Here is a 15,472-nt window from a genome sequence, read left to right on the forward strand (position 1 = left end):
TCTCATACTCCAATATCCCTTTTAACCCTATGTATGGGAATCTCACTCCCCAGCCCCGCCATGTCAATTCTCAGACCAAGAGCTTGTTTTAATTAGAGTAGATGGCAGACCCAATAAATATACTCTTACAAAACCCATCCCATTGGGACCCTTCCCTGAAGTCACTGTTCAGTTCCTAATCTCTCCCGTATGTCCGGTAAATTTACTGGGGGCAGATTTATTACCACAGTTTCGCTCCAGAATACAATTCCAAGATGATGGTCAGCTGGTTCTTACGTTATATAACCCCTATGCAGATGAACACAATGACATCTGTATCCTACATGCCTTTCCTACGGTTATGATGGCCCTGATAGGCCCAGATCCACCCCCAATAATGCCTGTAGAACCAGTAAAAGTGTTTTTCAAACCTGGTGCCCCTTTTCCCAAAGTCTATCAATACCCTTTGAAACATGATCAGGAGCGGGGCCTCAAGGGACAAATACAAACGTTACTCGATAATGGTGCCCTTGTACCCTGTTTCCCCATGTAACACGCCCTTGTTTCCTGTTAAGAAAAAGACCCCACCTGGCCAACCCCCTGTGTACCGGCTGGTACAAGATCTACGGGCAGTTAATGCAGTTACTGTTCTAGAAACTCCTGTGGTGCCAAAGCCACATACTCTTTTGTCCCAGATACCTCAGGATGCTGCTTGGTTCACAGTCATCGACCTTGCCAATGCCTTCTTCAGCATTCCATTACACCCAGATTGCCAGTTTCTGTTTGCATTCACTTATCAGGGACGACAATTGACATGGACAGTTATGCCACAAGGGGCCCAAAATAGTCCCAATCAGTTTGCAAAAAAAAAAAATGTGGCTGATCTTTTGTTGTGTGCACGAATAGAGCAGGAAGCCATTGCTGCCACTGTTAGACTCCTCAAGTATCTGGCAGATCTGAACTGTCGGGTTTCGGCCTCGAAACTTCGGTTCTGCCTTGGTCATGTGATATTTTTGGGTCACTGTCTCCTTCAGGGTGTCAGACACCTCACAAAAGAAAGAATAATAGCCGTCAGTTCCCTTCCTTTCCGAAAGATGAGAATGAACTCCAGTGTTTTCTTGGACTATGTACTTATTGTTGTCAGTGGATACCGGACGCATCCCGCATAATGCAACCTCTCTACAATGCCCTGAAAGACGGTTCAAGATATGCTGATGATTTTTTCAGGTTCCATACTGGATACGGTGTAGTGCACGCAGCTGCACTCCCTCCCTCACTGTCAGCACAAAAAGTAGAACTTCAGGCTCTGTCTACTGCATGTGTTCTGGCCAAAGACAGGTGGGCTAATATATAGATGGACTCACAGTATGCATTTGGTATTGCTCATGATTTCGGAGCCCTATGGGCCAATCGAGGGTTTATTACCACCGCCGGGACTCCAGTGAAGAATGCTGAAGCTGTTAAAACCCTCATGGACTCAATCAAATTACCTACCCAGGTGGCTATTATCAAAGTTAAGGAGCACGGTCCTAGGAACAGTCCACAGACTGTTGGTAACACCTTTGCGGATATGCAAGCAAAAGCTGCTGCTCTCCTACCCGTTGAAATGATCATACCAACTATGGTGGTGACCACACGCTCTCAGCGTAAACAGTTACAAGAAACACTGACTCTACAGGAACCTGATGATCTACCCCAGACTGAGGTTTTCTGTCGGACCCTGCGAGATCGCTTAATGACGATGCAGACAATGTCCCCAAAGGAAGAGGTGAAGCAGTGGAAGGCTGATGGAGCACGTATGGACAATGGTCTCTGGAAAAAGGACCAACTTGTGTGTCTCCCTAAGCGAATGTACCCTGCTATTGCCATGTGGGCACATGGGCCCACACATCGAGGAAAAAATGTACAAAAATTCTACTGGGCTCCAGGTATTTCTACAGTCCTGACAGCACTCAACATGTACCCCCGAAGCACCTTGCTAAGCCCGACTATCCTTTCCAAAGGCTCCAGGTGGACCACATCACGTTGCCTAAGTCTGGAAGGTATGAATATTGTCTGGTGGTTGTCGACATGTTCTCCAGTTGGCCGAAAGTATTTCCCGTTACCAACATGACTGCAAAGACTACAGCGAAGAAACTGGTGATGGAAGTCATATGCAGATATGGTGTTCCAGAAGTCGTCGAAAGTGACCAAGTTCCGGCCTTTTCTTCTCATGTGTATCAGGAGGTTTTGATAATGCTTGGATCCACTGTAGCCCTCCATACTCTATACTCTCCACAACCCAGTGGAAAAGTTGAGAGTCTGAACGGCACACTGAAGGGACAATTGACCAAAATGATGCAGGAGACTACGGCTCCATGGCCAGAGCTCCTACCCATTGTACTGTACCATATTTGCACTACCCCTAAGGCAAAACATGGCCTGTCCCCATATGAGATATTGTTTGGTGCTAGGCCCCCAGTTGCAAATTTACAGTCTCAGTAGTTATCAGAAGAAACTGACCGTGCTGTTCAATATGTTATTCAGCTTAGTAAAAATCTTGCTAACATCTATGTTTTAGTTTCTTCTTCCCTTCCAGATTAAGCAGAAACCGATACTTGTCACAACTTGAAATTTGGTGGTTTTGTGGTCGTGAAAAGGAATGTCAGAAAATATGGACTAGAACCTTGTATGACGGTCCCTACCAAGTCCTCATTACTCCTATGTCAGTAAAGCTGGAAGGAAGACCGACATGGATCCACGTATCGCACTACAAGCTGGTCAAACAGACTAGTAGCAAATAAGGGGACATAATGTTTTGGTTTTTCGTATTTCCATATAATAATATTGGTAACCACATGGGACAGCCTAAATTCTCCAATATCCTTGAATAATAAGTTTGTACAATATCATGAAAGATTAATAGCACAGATGGGTATAGCCAATAAAATTGTCAGTTCTATTTCCATTTACCCTATGATTACACAAATGTGGGATAAATTGCTTAGGGCCATAGATTTTCTAGATGATCAAATTTGGGATATATTGGATATACTTAATACTACTGTTGCTGTCCAAAACCAATTTATTATAGTCACTAATTAATACACTGTAGTACTGGATTACTTAACAGCAGCACAGGGTGGTATGTGTCAGGTTATTGGACCCGCTTGCTGTCACTATATAGATCCCAATAGTACTCTAAAGTTAAAGTTAGAGGACATTCAAAGACTCAGAGATTAATATAATAAAGACAATGACCGTAATAAGCACAGTTGTGGGCAGACACCTTCTCCTTTCTTAATCTAGCCAATTGGTTTGAGGGACTTGGGGGCTGGATAGCTGGAATCTTGCAAAGTTTGTTACATATCGCTGCCTTTATCCTTGTCATGTATGTAATACTAAAACTTGTTCTTTGGTGTATTTCTGTGTGTATTAGGAAATTCTGCACTAAGACAACTAATGATGAAACCAAAAGCGTTGCCACCCCTGCTCTTCTCTACACCGATTTCACAAAGTTATCTGATGAAGATGTTGAAGCCAAGCGCATGGCTATCTTCAAAAGATCCCCACCACTTATCAATAATTGTTATTCGTAAATTCTAGTATACAGGGGTGACGGGTATGCCGCAACAGCCATGACTGGTAACATGGCACCAGCCATGTGAAGACCAGTACCCCTCAAGCTTATAGCTTGGGATAGTACCTCTGATGCTGGACATTAATTAACAAAATTTATCTAGGGGGGAATGTGAAGGGACGAATTAAGAAAGATTCTCCATTTTGTGCTTTTCGACTCCATTTTGTTGTTTTGATATACATTTTGTTAGTAGGCTAAAGTTTACAGCTGTTATGAGACCTTGATGAGACCTTGATTGTTGCAATCTAAACAGAACATGAGACTGAGGGTGTATTGTTCTATGAAACTTTGACGAAGAACTGTGAGCGTGTTCTTATGCTGATTGGTTGAAGTATAATTTCTATGACTATGAAAAGTCATACACAATAAACGGGGGCCAGAGAGATCAGCTTGATCCCCCCAAACAGAGACACACGTCTCCGTCTGGTCATTTTCAGTTGCCGGCAACGCCTTGTAGATTAATTTGGAAATCACTGAGTTAACCGTGAAGGATCACTTTAGATCCTCCCTCAACAAGAAAAAAAGCGCTGCAAGAGAGAGAAAAGGAGCGCTGCAAGAGAGAGAAAAGGAGCGCTGCAAGAAAGAGAAAAGGAGCGCTGCAAGAGAAAAGGAGCACTGCAAGAGAGAGAAGGAGCACTGAAAGAGAGAGAAGGAGCACTGAAAGAGAGAAGGAGCTCTGAAAGAGAAAAGGAGCGCTGAAAGAGAAAAGGAGAGCTGCAAGAGAGAAAAAGAGAGCTGCAAGAGAGAAAAGGAGCGCTGCAAGAGAGAGAAAAGGAGCGCTGCAAGAAAGAGAAAAGGAGCGCTGCAAGAGAAAAGGAGCACTGCAAGAGAGAAGGAGCACTGAAAGAGAGAAGGAGCACTGAAAGAGAGAAGGAGCTCTGAAAGAGAAAAGGAGCGCTGAAAGAGAAAAGGAGAGCTGCAAGAGAGAAAAAGAGAGCTGCAAGAGAGAAAAGGAGCGCTGCGAGAGAGAGAAAAGGAGCGCTGCAAGAGAAAAGGAGCGCTGCAAGAGAAAAAGAGCGCTGCAAGAAAAAAGGAGTGCTGCAAGAGAAAAGGAGCACTGCAAGAGAGAAAAAGAGCACCGCGAGAGATATAGAAAAGTAGTGCTCCAAGAGGAGGAGCGCTGCTAGAGAGGAGGGCTGCAAGAGAGAGAATAGGAGCGCTGCAAGATAGACAAGTAACGCTGCAAGAGAGGAGGAGCACTGTGAGAGAGAGAGGAGTGCTGCAAGAGAGAGAGAGAGAGAGAGAGAGAGGAGCGCAAGAGAGAGAGAAGGAGCACTACATGTGATCCCTCAATTGTTCCAGCGACACCAATGGTAACAGATAAACATAATGCTAATAGCCCCCTGAGGCTATGTGCACACGCTGTGGATTCGCAGCAGTTTCCCATGAGTTTACAGTACAATGTAAACCTATGGGAAACAAAATCCACAGTGCACATGCTGTGGAAAAAAACGCGCGGAAACGCAGCGGTTTATTTTCCGCAGCATGTCAATTCTTTCTGCGGAATCCGCTGCGGGTTTACACCTGCTCCAATAGGAATCTGCAGGTGAAAACCCGCAGAGGAAACCGCAGAAGAAACCGCGACAAATCTGCAGTAAAAACCGCAGCGATTTTTCACTGCGGATTTATCAAATCCGCATTGGAATCCGTAGCGTGTGCACATGGCCTTACTAGTCGAAGAGGATAAAAGGGCACTGTTTATTACATACTTATGTTATTTTATTCTACTAAAGAGGTTGGTAGATTGCACAAGAAGAAAATTCAGGAACTTGTATGTTTCTTCATTTTAGAGGGAAATGGTAAAAAAAAGGAAGTTGTTGTGCATAAGTTAGGAAAAAAAACACCAAGCTAAGCAGTGTAGAATATTCAAGCAAATTCAAGATATCACATATTTTACAACCCAGTGAGCAGCAGCATGATTTCTTGCCCTGCAGCTGTTGTGTGTCATTATCCAAGTGAGTTTGATGATTAGCTATCACAATGTCCATATTATTATAGGTTAGGCTACGTTCACATTAGCGTTAAGCTAATGTGCGTCGGGTTTGCGTCGGCGACGCAGCGGCGACGCATGCGTCATGCGCCCCCTATACTTAACATGGGGGACGCATGCGTTTTTTTTTGTTGCATTGTGCCACACATGCGTCTTTTTTGCCGCAAGCGTCGGACCAAGAAAACGCAACAAGTTGCATTTTTCTTGCGTCCGATTTTCGGCAAAAACCGACGCATGCGTCGCAAAACGCGTTTTTGCGTGCGTTTTGCCGCGTTTTTGCGTGCGTTGTGCGTTGCGTCGCCGACGCAGCGGCGCACAACGCTAGTGTGAACGTAGCCTTACTGATCCATTTGTTTGGATGTTATCTAGCAAGTTAGAAATATTTGACCTTAAAAAACAACACATTTTGCAATCTGTTTTTATCTTTACATTGCTCAATTTGTTCTGATGTCTGTCTATATTGGCTCTGAAAAGAATATGCCATCTAGGTCATTCTCACCAAATGCCATTCACCATGTACAGCAAACACAAGAGAGGAAAGCAAGACAAAACAATAGTTTAATATAGTAATAAAAAGAATATGAAAAACATGGAAGAGAAACACACATATGCATCAGATTACTACAAATGTTACAAGTTACCTATTGATACATGTCTTGAAGAACCAAAGAAAGTGTATAGGAACACTGGATAAAATGAAGAATACAATCCAAATACAGGGGGTACTGATGCCAGCAGGGCATAGGCTAAACCTGAAACAACAAAACACAGGTTTTACTTCTGTAAAAACACAATCACTTCTAAATGATGAATTATACGGGTTGCTCGAAGGTGGAGATCGCAAATAAAAGATCTGTTCTGGTAATTTGTACGTGGCTGCTGAAGCCCTAGTGACCAGCTGATTTTGGCAGGGAAACTATAGGTGTTCACTCCTATGTCTTAGGCCGGTTTCACACGTCAGTGGCTCCGGTATGTGAGGTGACAGTTTCCTCACGTACCGGAGCCACTGACACACGTAGACACATTGAAATCAATGCATCTGTGCAGATGTCATTGATTTTTTGCGGACCGTGTCTCCGTGTGCCAAACACGGAGACATGTCAGTGTTCGTGGGAGCGCACGTATTACACGGACCCATTAAAGTCAATGGGTCCGTGTAAAACACGTAACGCACACGGATGTTTTCCGTGTGCAGTCCGTGTGCCGTGCTGGAGACAGCGCTTACAGTAAGCGCTGTCCCCCCAGCATGGTGCTGAAGCCACCATTCATCCGTTCTCTCCAGCGCTCGCTGGGGAGAAGGGATGAAAAATCCTTTTTTTTTGTTGTTTTTATGTGTTTAAAATAAACTTTAGGGCATCCTCCCCCCTCCCACCCCCTGTGCGCCCGACCGCCGGCATTAAAATACTCACCCGCCTCCCTCGACGCTTGCTCTCCGCCCCGCAGCTTCTCCTGTATGAGCGGTCACATGGTGCCGCCCATTACAGTGATGAATATGCGGCTCCACCCCTATGGGAGGTGGAGCAGCATATTCATCAACTGTAATGGGCAGCACCACGTGACCGCTCAGTGCAGGAGAAGCTGCTGGGCGGAGAGCAAGCGTCGAGGGAGGCGGGTGAGTATTTTAATGCCGGCGGCCAGGCGCACAGGGGGTGGGAGGGGGGAGGATGCCCTAAAGTTTATTTTAAACACATAAAAAAAAAAAAAAGGATTTTTCATCCCTTCTCCCCAGTGAGCGCTGGAGAGAACGGATGAATGGCGGCTTCAGCACCATGCTGGGGGGACAGCGCTTACTGTAGCGCTGTCTCTCCTGCACGCTCCATGTGGTACCCAGGCGGCACACGGCTGCCGCACGTGTGCCACACGTATGGCCTACGTGAGCTCACGGACACACGGACACGGATAACTCCGGTACCGATTTTTTCCGGTACCGGAATTATCTGGACGTGTGGGACAGACCTTAGTAAAAGTTGCCTATTCCAATTAATTAAGGTATTGTGGTAAGTGGCTATTTTGCTTAATGTTTTCAACCCTTTGGAGAAAAGACCGTTTTTTGCGCTTTAGATTTTTTCTCTCTCCTTTTTCCAACATCCATAATTTAGTTTATTTTTTTTGTGAGAAGGGTTGTCATTTTGAATGTGGAAAACATTCCAAGTGAGATGGAGTTGAAAACAAAACAGCATTTTTCTCACATTTTGTTTTTACGATTTTCACTTTGTGGTAAAATCGCACAGTGTTTTGTTGTTTGTTTTTTTACTTTTTTTTTTATCGCTCAGTTGACACACATTGAAATGGAGCTTGCTTTTAGCATTGCGAGCTGCAATTTTTATTTTGATCAATTTGGTGTCCATATGGGGCAGGACATGATCAAAATACAATTTTTCTCCATTTCAGCGTTCACCATTGGAAACGTGGGATAAATATTTTTATGCTCTATTAGTTCACACAATTCTGCAAGCATTAATATCAAATATATAATTATGTTTTATATGATTTTCAAATATTTCTTACATTTGTTAAATTGGCCCCTAAAGACCTGAACCTGAGATTGCTTTTTCACCTATACAATCCACTGCAATTCAGCAGTCAATAAGTTATTAGCGTTCTGCTATGTAACCGGCTACAATAAGGCCGACACAGGGGCCTCCGGTAGACCCTCAGCTGCCTTGACTTGACAACCCATTGGCAACAAACCTTGGGTGACAGCTGTATAATGCAGTCGCTACCCACGCTGGGTAATGAATGTTGCCAAGGCGTTAAAAGACGCCGCTGGCAATCAGCTAAATACGAAAGCCTTCGGCCACTACACTACACAACTACTGCAACACTACAGGCTATGAGTGGTGTTACATAAAGCTCATCCTAATGAACAGCAAGAACTCAAGGATGAGAGCTGGCCAAGCTAGAAAAAAGTCTCCATGACGTCCTTGTGCTTAAAATTATATAACTTGTTAATATATGCTTCATCAATTTATCAATTTTCTTGGTCTTTGCTTTTAGTCAGTAATATGCTTAAAAATTAAAAACCTGTCGTGATCGTGACCAAGTGACGCAAGAAGAGTGGAGATTAAGCTGTAAGAAGCCGAGATACAAAAGGGGAGCTCAAAAATAGGGCCACGGAAAACAGCTTTAATAAAGGGATCCACAATCTGGTGATCGCGTGTCTGATTTTAAGTTTGTTAAATTCTACCCAAAGTTTATGTGAAAATTGTGTCTTTGTTTCTTTATACAATGAACACTTTATTACATACAATAGAAAATGCACAAGCGCTTAGAACAGAACTTCTAGTACATTTGACTGGAGATTTCCAGACCTGTAGAAATTAGATAAAGCAGTGATCATGATGCAGACATTTTCCTGGCATTATACCGTACAGCCAGCCTCTCACCCACACAATGTGGTTTTCTGCAAATAACAGAGTGAAGGGAAATAAGTGAACTTTAGGCTGAGCTGTACTGTCCATTAACACTGAAGTACTAACCTTGAGGTAACTGCATGACTCCTGTACTCAGTCCAGATATTAGGTCTCCTAAAAGGTACTCCTTTACTGGATAACGTGGTAGCCATTTCAAGATTGGAAGAAAGCTGTATAGCTGAGTTTTTGTTTTTTTCACAGTACATCTGTAACACAGGATACATAGGTAACAGGGATGACATGATGTGGTCAGCATACAGACTTCTGGAAGGCCCCTGGAGGAACTATGGAAGGCACCCGTGTCTGGCTCATGTTTGATGGCATCAACTAGTCATGACCAGGATGCACTGTATGGCACTATTACATGGTTGTATGTTCAGCTTGAGCTCCCTCAGGACACATTTTTATAAATACTGTACATATTATAATGTTTGATGGGGTTTGCGGTATAGGACTTTTTGTAGGACACTATATCTACTCCACCCCAAAATCTTTATCAACCTCGCTGTGTGCACAAGGAAATCTACAAATCTGACAAGTATGAAAAATTTCCAATCCATAATGACTATTACTAGATACAGATAAAGCTGCTTCCTGTGTACCTTCTAGGAGTGGCTGATTAAATGAGGACTAAGCAATTACACAAGATTATCGGCATATACTTAGCATAGCTCATCTAACAGGGATTAATTGAAGAAACCAAACTTTTCCTATAAAATAAGACATTACTACGTGCATTTAGGACACACACCAGAGGTCACGAGAAATATTTCTTAGCACATTAAAAATACTCCGCTTTGCAGTTATTCAATTTGTGCACATTTACACATGCATATCCATTATAGTGTGTACACAGAAGGGAGAAGCAGTCTTTCTTTAATGGGAAGTCACAGACATCGGATTACAGGGTGTAAAGTGCTTCACATTTACCAAAGCGGTCTCTAGTACTCTAGCCAGAAGGCTGGAGAATGCGAAACAGCCATCACCCTCTTTACACCCTGCTACCCACCCTTGCTAAAATGGTATCTGCGGGTTTTGATTTCACATTAACCCCTTCACAAACCCCCAAAGCCTGTTTTCACATCATGACCAGACCACATTTTACAATTCTGACCAGTGTCACTTTATGAGGTAACTCTGGAATGCATCAATGCATCCCAATGATTCGGAGATTGTTTTTCCACGACACGCTGTACTTCGTGATAATGTTAAAATTTAGGCCGATATTTTTTTGCGCTTGTTTAAATATCAGAATTTTGGAGAACATTTTGAAAATGTCGCAATTTTCTAACTTTTATGCCCTTAAACCAAATTGTTATATCTCACCAAATAGTTAATAAATAACATTTACCACATGTCTACTTTTTACAATGTTGAGCCGTGAAAATGAAAAAATACAATTTTCCTGCAAAAAATGATGGTTTTGGCCCAAATTGTTAACTTTCACAAGGTAACAGGAGAAAATGTGTCAGCGGGAAATTACTCTTTCGCACACAGCAGGGCTCAGGTGGGAAAGAGCGCCAATTGAATTCTGCAGCTCAATTTTGGGTGGAACAGATTGCAGACTTCATGCTACACTTGAAGAGCCCTTGACATGCCAATAACAGCAGAAACCCCCACAAGTTACCCGATTTTGGAAACTACACCTCCCGAGGAATTCATCTAGGGGCGTAATGAGCATTTTTATCCTTCAGGCGAGTCACAGAATTGTATAACATTCGGCAGAGTTAATGGAAAAATTAAATTTTTTCCAACTAAAATGTTACTTTGGCCCCAAGCTTTTAATTTTCAAAAGGAATAATATGAGAAAATGAAAGCTACAAATTGTTAAGCAATTTCTTCTGAGTGCATCAATACCCCATAGATGGTCAAAAACTACTTTTGAGGCACAATGCAAAACTAAGAAGGGAAGAAGGCCCGCATTGGAGTTCAGATTTTGAAATGACCGGAGGGTGCCATGTCACATTGGCTGAGCCCCTGAGGTGCCAGAACCGCAGAATCCCCCATAAGTGACCCCATTTTTCAAACTACACCTCTTAATGAATTCTTCTAATGGTTCAGTGATCATATTGAAACCACGAGTGGGTCACAGAATTTTACGCCATTGGGCAGTGATGAAAAACTAATTACATTTTTACCACAAAATTTTAGTTTTAGCCACAAATGTTACATTTACACACTGGGAAATGGGTGAAAATTTCAGCGAAATTTGGCACACAATTTCTGTTAAATGTGGCATATGTGGTTGTACAGTACTGCTCGGGGGGATGGCACGCTATTTGAATCTTGGAGAACAAATTATCACAGAATACTTTGCGAACTCTATATTCAGTGCCCCTAAGTGCCAGAAGCTCAGAATCCCCCCTCAAGTGACCGCATTTTGGAATTTACCGCTCTAGGAGTTTATCTACAGGTGTAGGGTCAATTTTGACTCCATTTGCGTTTTCCAGAAACCAGCAACAGCAGATGTTGCGGAGTGAAAATTAAAAATCTGCCAGTGTAGTACCCAGTAAGTTGTAGTGCCCATACATTATGCCCAGCTCATGCTTCGGGAGACATGCACACTGATGGAGCTGTGTGGTGGCTTGCTTTTTTGAGGGACAAAATGATGTTTTCAGGGATAGTATATTTATATTCAACTTTTTGATCGTGTCTTAGCCCACTTTTTTTGGCGGTTTAATGAAAAGCATAATTTTTTTTTATAACAAAAATTTCTGGAGTACACTGAAAGGGTTAAATAGCGAGACAGTTTTATAGGTCGGGTCATTCTGGACCTGGCGATACCAAATTACTATGCGGTTGACTCCGGGAAAATGACTGCCGGGGGCGGCGCATGCGCAGATGGAGATCTTGGCACCAAGATCTCGGGAAATGAGATTTTTTTCTCGTTACGCCGCTTACCGATCAGATTAATTTAGTTTATATTTTGATAGATTGGGTGTTTATGAATGCATTTTTTTTATGATTTTATTTGGAATGTGGCAAAAGGAGGGTGATTTGAACGTGTACATTTTAAAAATATTTTTTAGAACTTTTTTTTCTGCTTTTTACTGTATTTAATAATCCCCTTAGGTTCCCATCTGATCAATTGTGCTACACATTGCAGGGTTACAGCCCTGCTATGTATAGCAGAAATCTTCACCTACAAAGAAAGCCGGCCATTAGCTGATTATCACAAAAAAAGGGAATTAGACCTACCGGTAATTCGGTTTCCAGGTAGTCCCTCAGGACAGCACCATGGAGGACATCCTTCCTTGACCTATAGCGGGACAGGATCATAGAGAGGTTAAAAGGACCCTCCCACCTCCACCCTCCAGTGTTTTTTCAAAGTACCACAGAAGGATGGAAATAAACAGTCTAAACATGCCCTTACAAACATGTCTGTAATAACCATTTAACGGCTTCATCTTAATTTCGAGCCATGGTGACCCAAAGGACGAACAATCTGCCGGTAGATTAATCCCGTACAAGCCTAAAAAGAGAAACATAAGGGAGGGAACTAAGGGTGCTGTCCTGAGGGACTACCTGGAAACCGAATTACCGGTAGGTCTAATTCCCTTTTTCCATTACGTCCCTCAGGACAGCACCATGGAGAATACCAAAGAAACTCTTCCAGTGTGGGTACAGAAGCCCAGGAATCAAAGTCCCAGGCAAAAACCAGACTAGATATATAAATGATCTGAAAGATCAGAAAAACCATAGATATCTAAAGAGATCCGCAAAGAAAATCACCGTAGTGAGTGTCTAATATACATCTATAATGGCCAATTTCAGTATGAATGTGGTAAATGAAATAAGCATCAGAAACAGAGGGAAATTCACCCATTGTACTCCAATACCAATAATGAACCAAGCAAGTTATTTATTGTGATAGATACTTATAGACATCGCAGCCCCAGAATAGGGTTAGAAAACCTTATTGCCCCGCAAAATATGGTGAAAGTCACAGCCACCACACAATGAGGACTGTACCGACCAATACTAAGCTGCATGTGCTTATAACCCAGGACTGTTCCTTCATCGGACCTTCTGGGCTCAGGTTAAGCCTTGGTTACAGACCAGCTTACCGTACTACAAGAAGACCTGCAGGACAGAGGTCCTGGACTGCGGGAAGATCAAACCAATAACAGTTAGTACATGGATAATGGCCGAGCATTGGGATGTACGCACATTACTCATTCAGGAGATCACGTCTATTCCAAATCCTTAGATGTCTAACCCCAAGTAAGGGTTGGATATTATTGAAACTAAGGAATACACCATCTGGCAGGTAATATCTCCTGCCATTACCAATGTCGGGCTTCTCATTAGAAGCGCTGAAAGAGAAACGTGGATCATCACTCCTGTTTTACTGATGTTAGACACAGGGAGTCCGGACTCTGAATGGATGAAGGTGGTGTTGCTAGTAAAAAAATCTTCCGACACCTGAAATTATTCGAAACTGCATTTATACGAGTCATTAGTCCAGACATTATAAGTATGTCAACTTATTTGTCCATATATGCATATTACGCTCATACATATCCCAAGAGGCAATCTTCTCAGGGATCTTTATACACTTAGGGTACTGTCTCACAGTGGCACTTTGGTCGCTACGACGGCACGATCCGTGACGTTCCAGCGATATCCATACGATATCGCTGTGTCTGACACGCTACTGCGATCAGGGACCCCGCTGAGAATTGTACGTCGTAGCAGATCATTTGAAACTTTTTTTCGTCGTCAAGTGTCCCGCTGTGGTGGCATGATCGCATCGTGTAAGGCTACGTTCACATTTGCGTTGTGCGCCGCAGCGTCGGCGCCGCAATGCACAACGCAAACAAAAACGCAGCAAAACGCATGCACAACGCTGCGTTTTGCGCCGCATGCGTCCTTTTTTTGATTAATTTTGGACGCAGCAAAAATGCAACTTGCTGCGTCCTCTGCGCCCGGATGCGGGCGCCACAGGGACGCATGCGGCGCAAAACGCAAGTGCGACGCATGTCCATGCGCCCCCATGTTAAATATAGGGGCGCATGACGCATGCGGCGACGCTGCGGCGCCCGACCGCAAATGTGAACGTAGCCTTACAAAGGTTGTATACGATGTGCGCACAGTAACCAACGGCTTCTACATCGCAAATACGTCATGAAATTATCGCTCCAGCGTCGTGCATTGCAACGAGTGACCGCTGTCTACGACTCTGGAGCGATATTGGAGCGACGCTGGAGCGTCACGGATCGTGCCGTCGTAGCGACCAAAGTGCCACTGTGAGACGGTACCCTTAGACTGCCATTGTGGGAGTAACCATATTCCATGGCTAGAGAAAAAGTAGGTTTCTTCCTCATCACAGCGGGAGATTATCTACTGTGAGGCAGTGAGACTATGGGGTCTTAACACTAAGAGCCCTGGATACAGTTTCATTTATCTTAGGAGCCGAGACTGCTGTAAGAGCCGTATGAGCTGTATGGGATCCTCTGTCACACGACACAGTGCTGCTGCTTCACCACAAGGTACAAAAGGCAGTGCTGATGTCCCTGGTAAACAAAACGCAACAGACTTATGGGACAAGAAACTGTCTGTCTATCTGATTGCCGAATGTGGAGTTTGGGAAGGATTAATAATAGTAACAACAATAAACTTTAGTTATATAGTGTCAACATAATCCACAGCGCTTTACAGTTTGACAGTTTCAAACAGAACAGTCATAAGTAACAACCATATAATAATTAAAGCATAATAAAACGACCCTGCTCGTGAGAGCTCACAATCTATAATGAGGTGGGGAAGATACAATGTACAAGTGTGTATTAACAATGTTGTATTTACAATGATGGCACAGCCATCTTCAGGGGGTGGGGGATAGATGGAGATAGTGAATGGGCTACACACACAAACATAAAATGACTGATTAGGGAACGTGATAGGCCACTCTGAACAAATGTGCCCTGAGGGAGCGCCCAAAACTATGCAAATTGTAGATGGTCCTAATATCTTAGGGCAAAGCATTCCAAGGAGGAAGGAATCCTTCCTTTCAACTCGTGGGATTTTTCCGCTCCCAGGACAGTAGTATGTCCTTTTATATAGGATTATAGGATGTACCAAAATGACGTATGTCATCTTTTAAAGCTAATTATGTAATAGACTTGCCTTTAGCACTCAAGGTAGAACCTACCTGAGAGATCTGTTCCAAACAGAAGAAATGCAAATTTTACTAAGCCAATTCAAGCATATCTGTTTGCTTGACTAAGCCCAGTTGTAAAGAATGAAGTAACAAAAGCTGGATCTGGGTCCAAAACACAAGGACTCTATATCTAGAGTTGAGGCCCAAGACAAAAATGTGAAGTGGTAGGCCCATGATACAATGTGCGGCCACACAAGGCACCAGACAGAAGGTCTAACCCAGTGGTTCACCGCCAGAGGCGAAAAAAGCACCACGCCCGACTCACTAATGATACCCCCTGAGGCACAGGGCACCAAAACCCTATGATG

At 43.4% G+C, this 15,472-nt stretch overlaps 1 protein-coding gene across 2 annotated transcripts in view; it reads right to left on the minus strand.

The window, feature by feature from the left end:
• SLC26A5 (solute carrier family 26 member 5) overlaps positions 1–15,472 on the minus strand; it is a 103,931-nt gene that overhangs the window by 67,194 nt on the left and 21,265 nt on the right. For both annotated transcript variants that reach the window (XR_013215740.1, XM_077264732.1), the window contains exons 3-4: positions 9,068–9,207; positions 6,230–6,340 (exon numbers count right to left, since the gene is read on the minus strand). Coding sequence is in view for 1 of the 2 variants with exons in the window: in XM_077264732.1 (XP_077120847.1) it covers positions 6,230–6,340; positions 9,068–9,207 (251 nt within the window). In the remaining variant the exon portion in view is untranslated. The remainder of the gene's footprint in view (positions 1–6,229; positions 6,341–9,067; positions 9,208–15,472) is intronic.

This window comes from Ranitomeya variabilis, chromosome 5 (genome assembly GCF_051348905.1).
Source record: "Ranitomeya variabilis isolate aRanVar5 chromosome 5, aRanVar5.hap1, whole genome shotgun sequence".
NCBI classification, from domain to species: Eukaryota; Metazoa; Chordata; class Amphibia; order Anura; family Dendrobatidae; genus Ranitomeya; species Ranitomeya variabilis.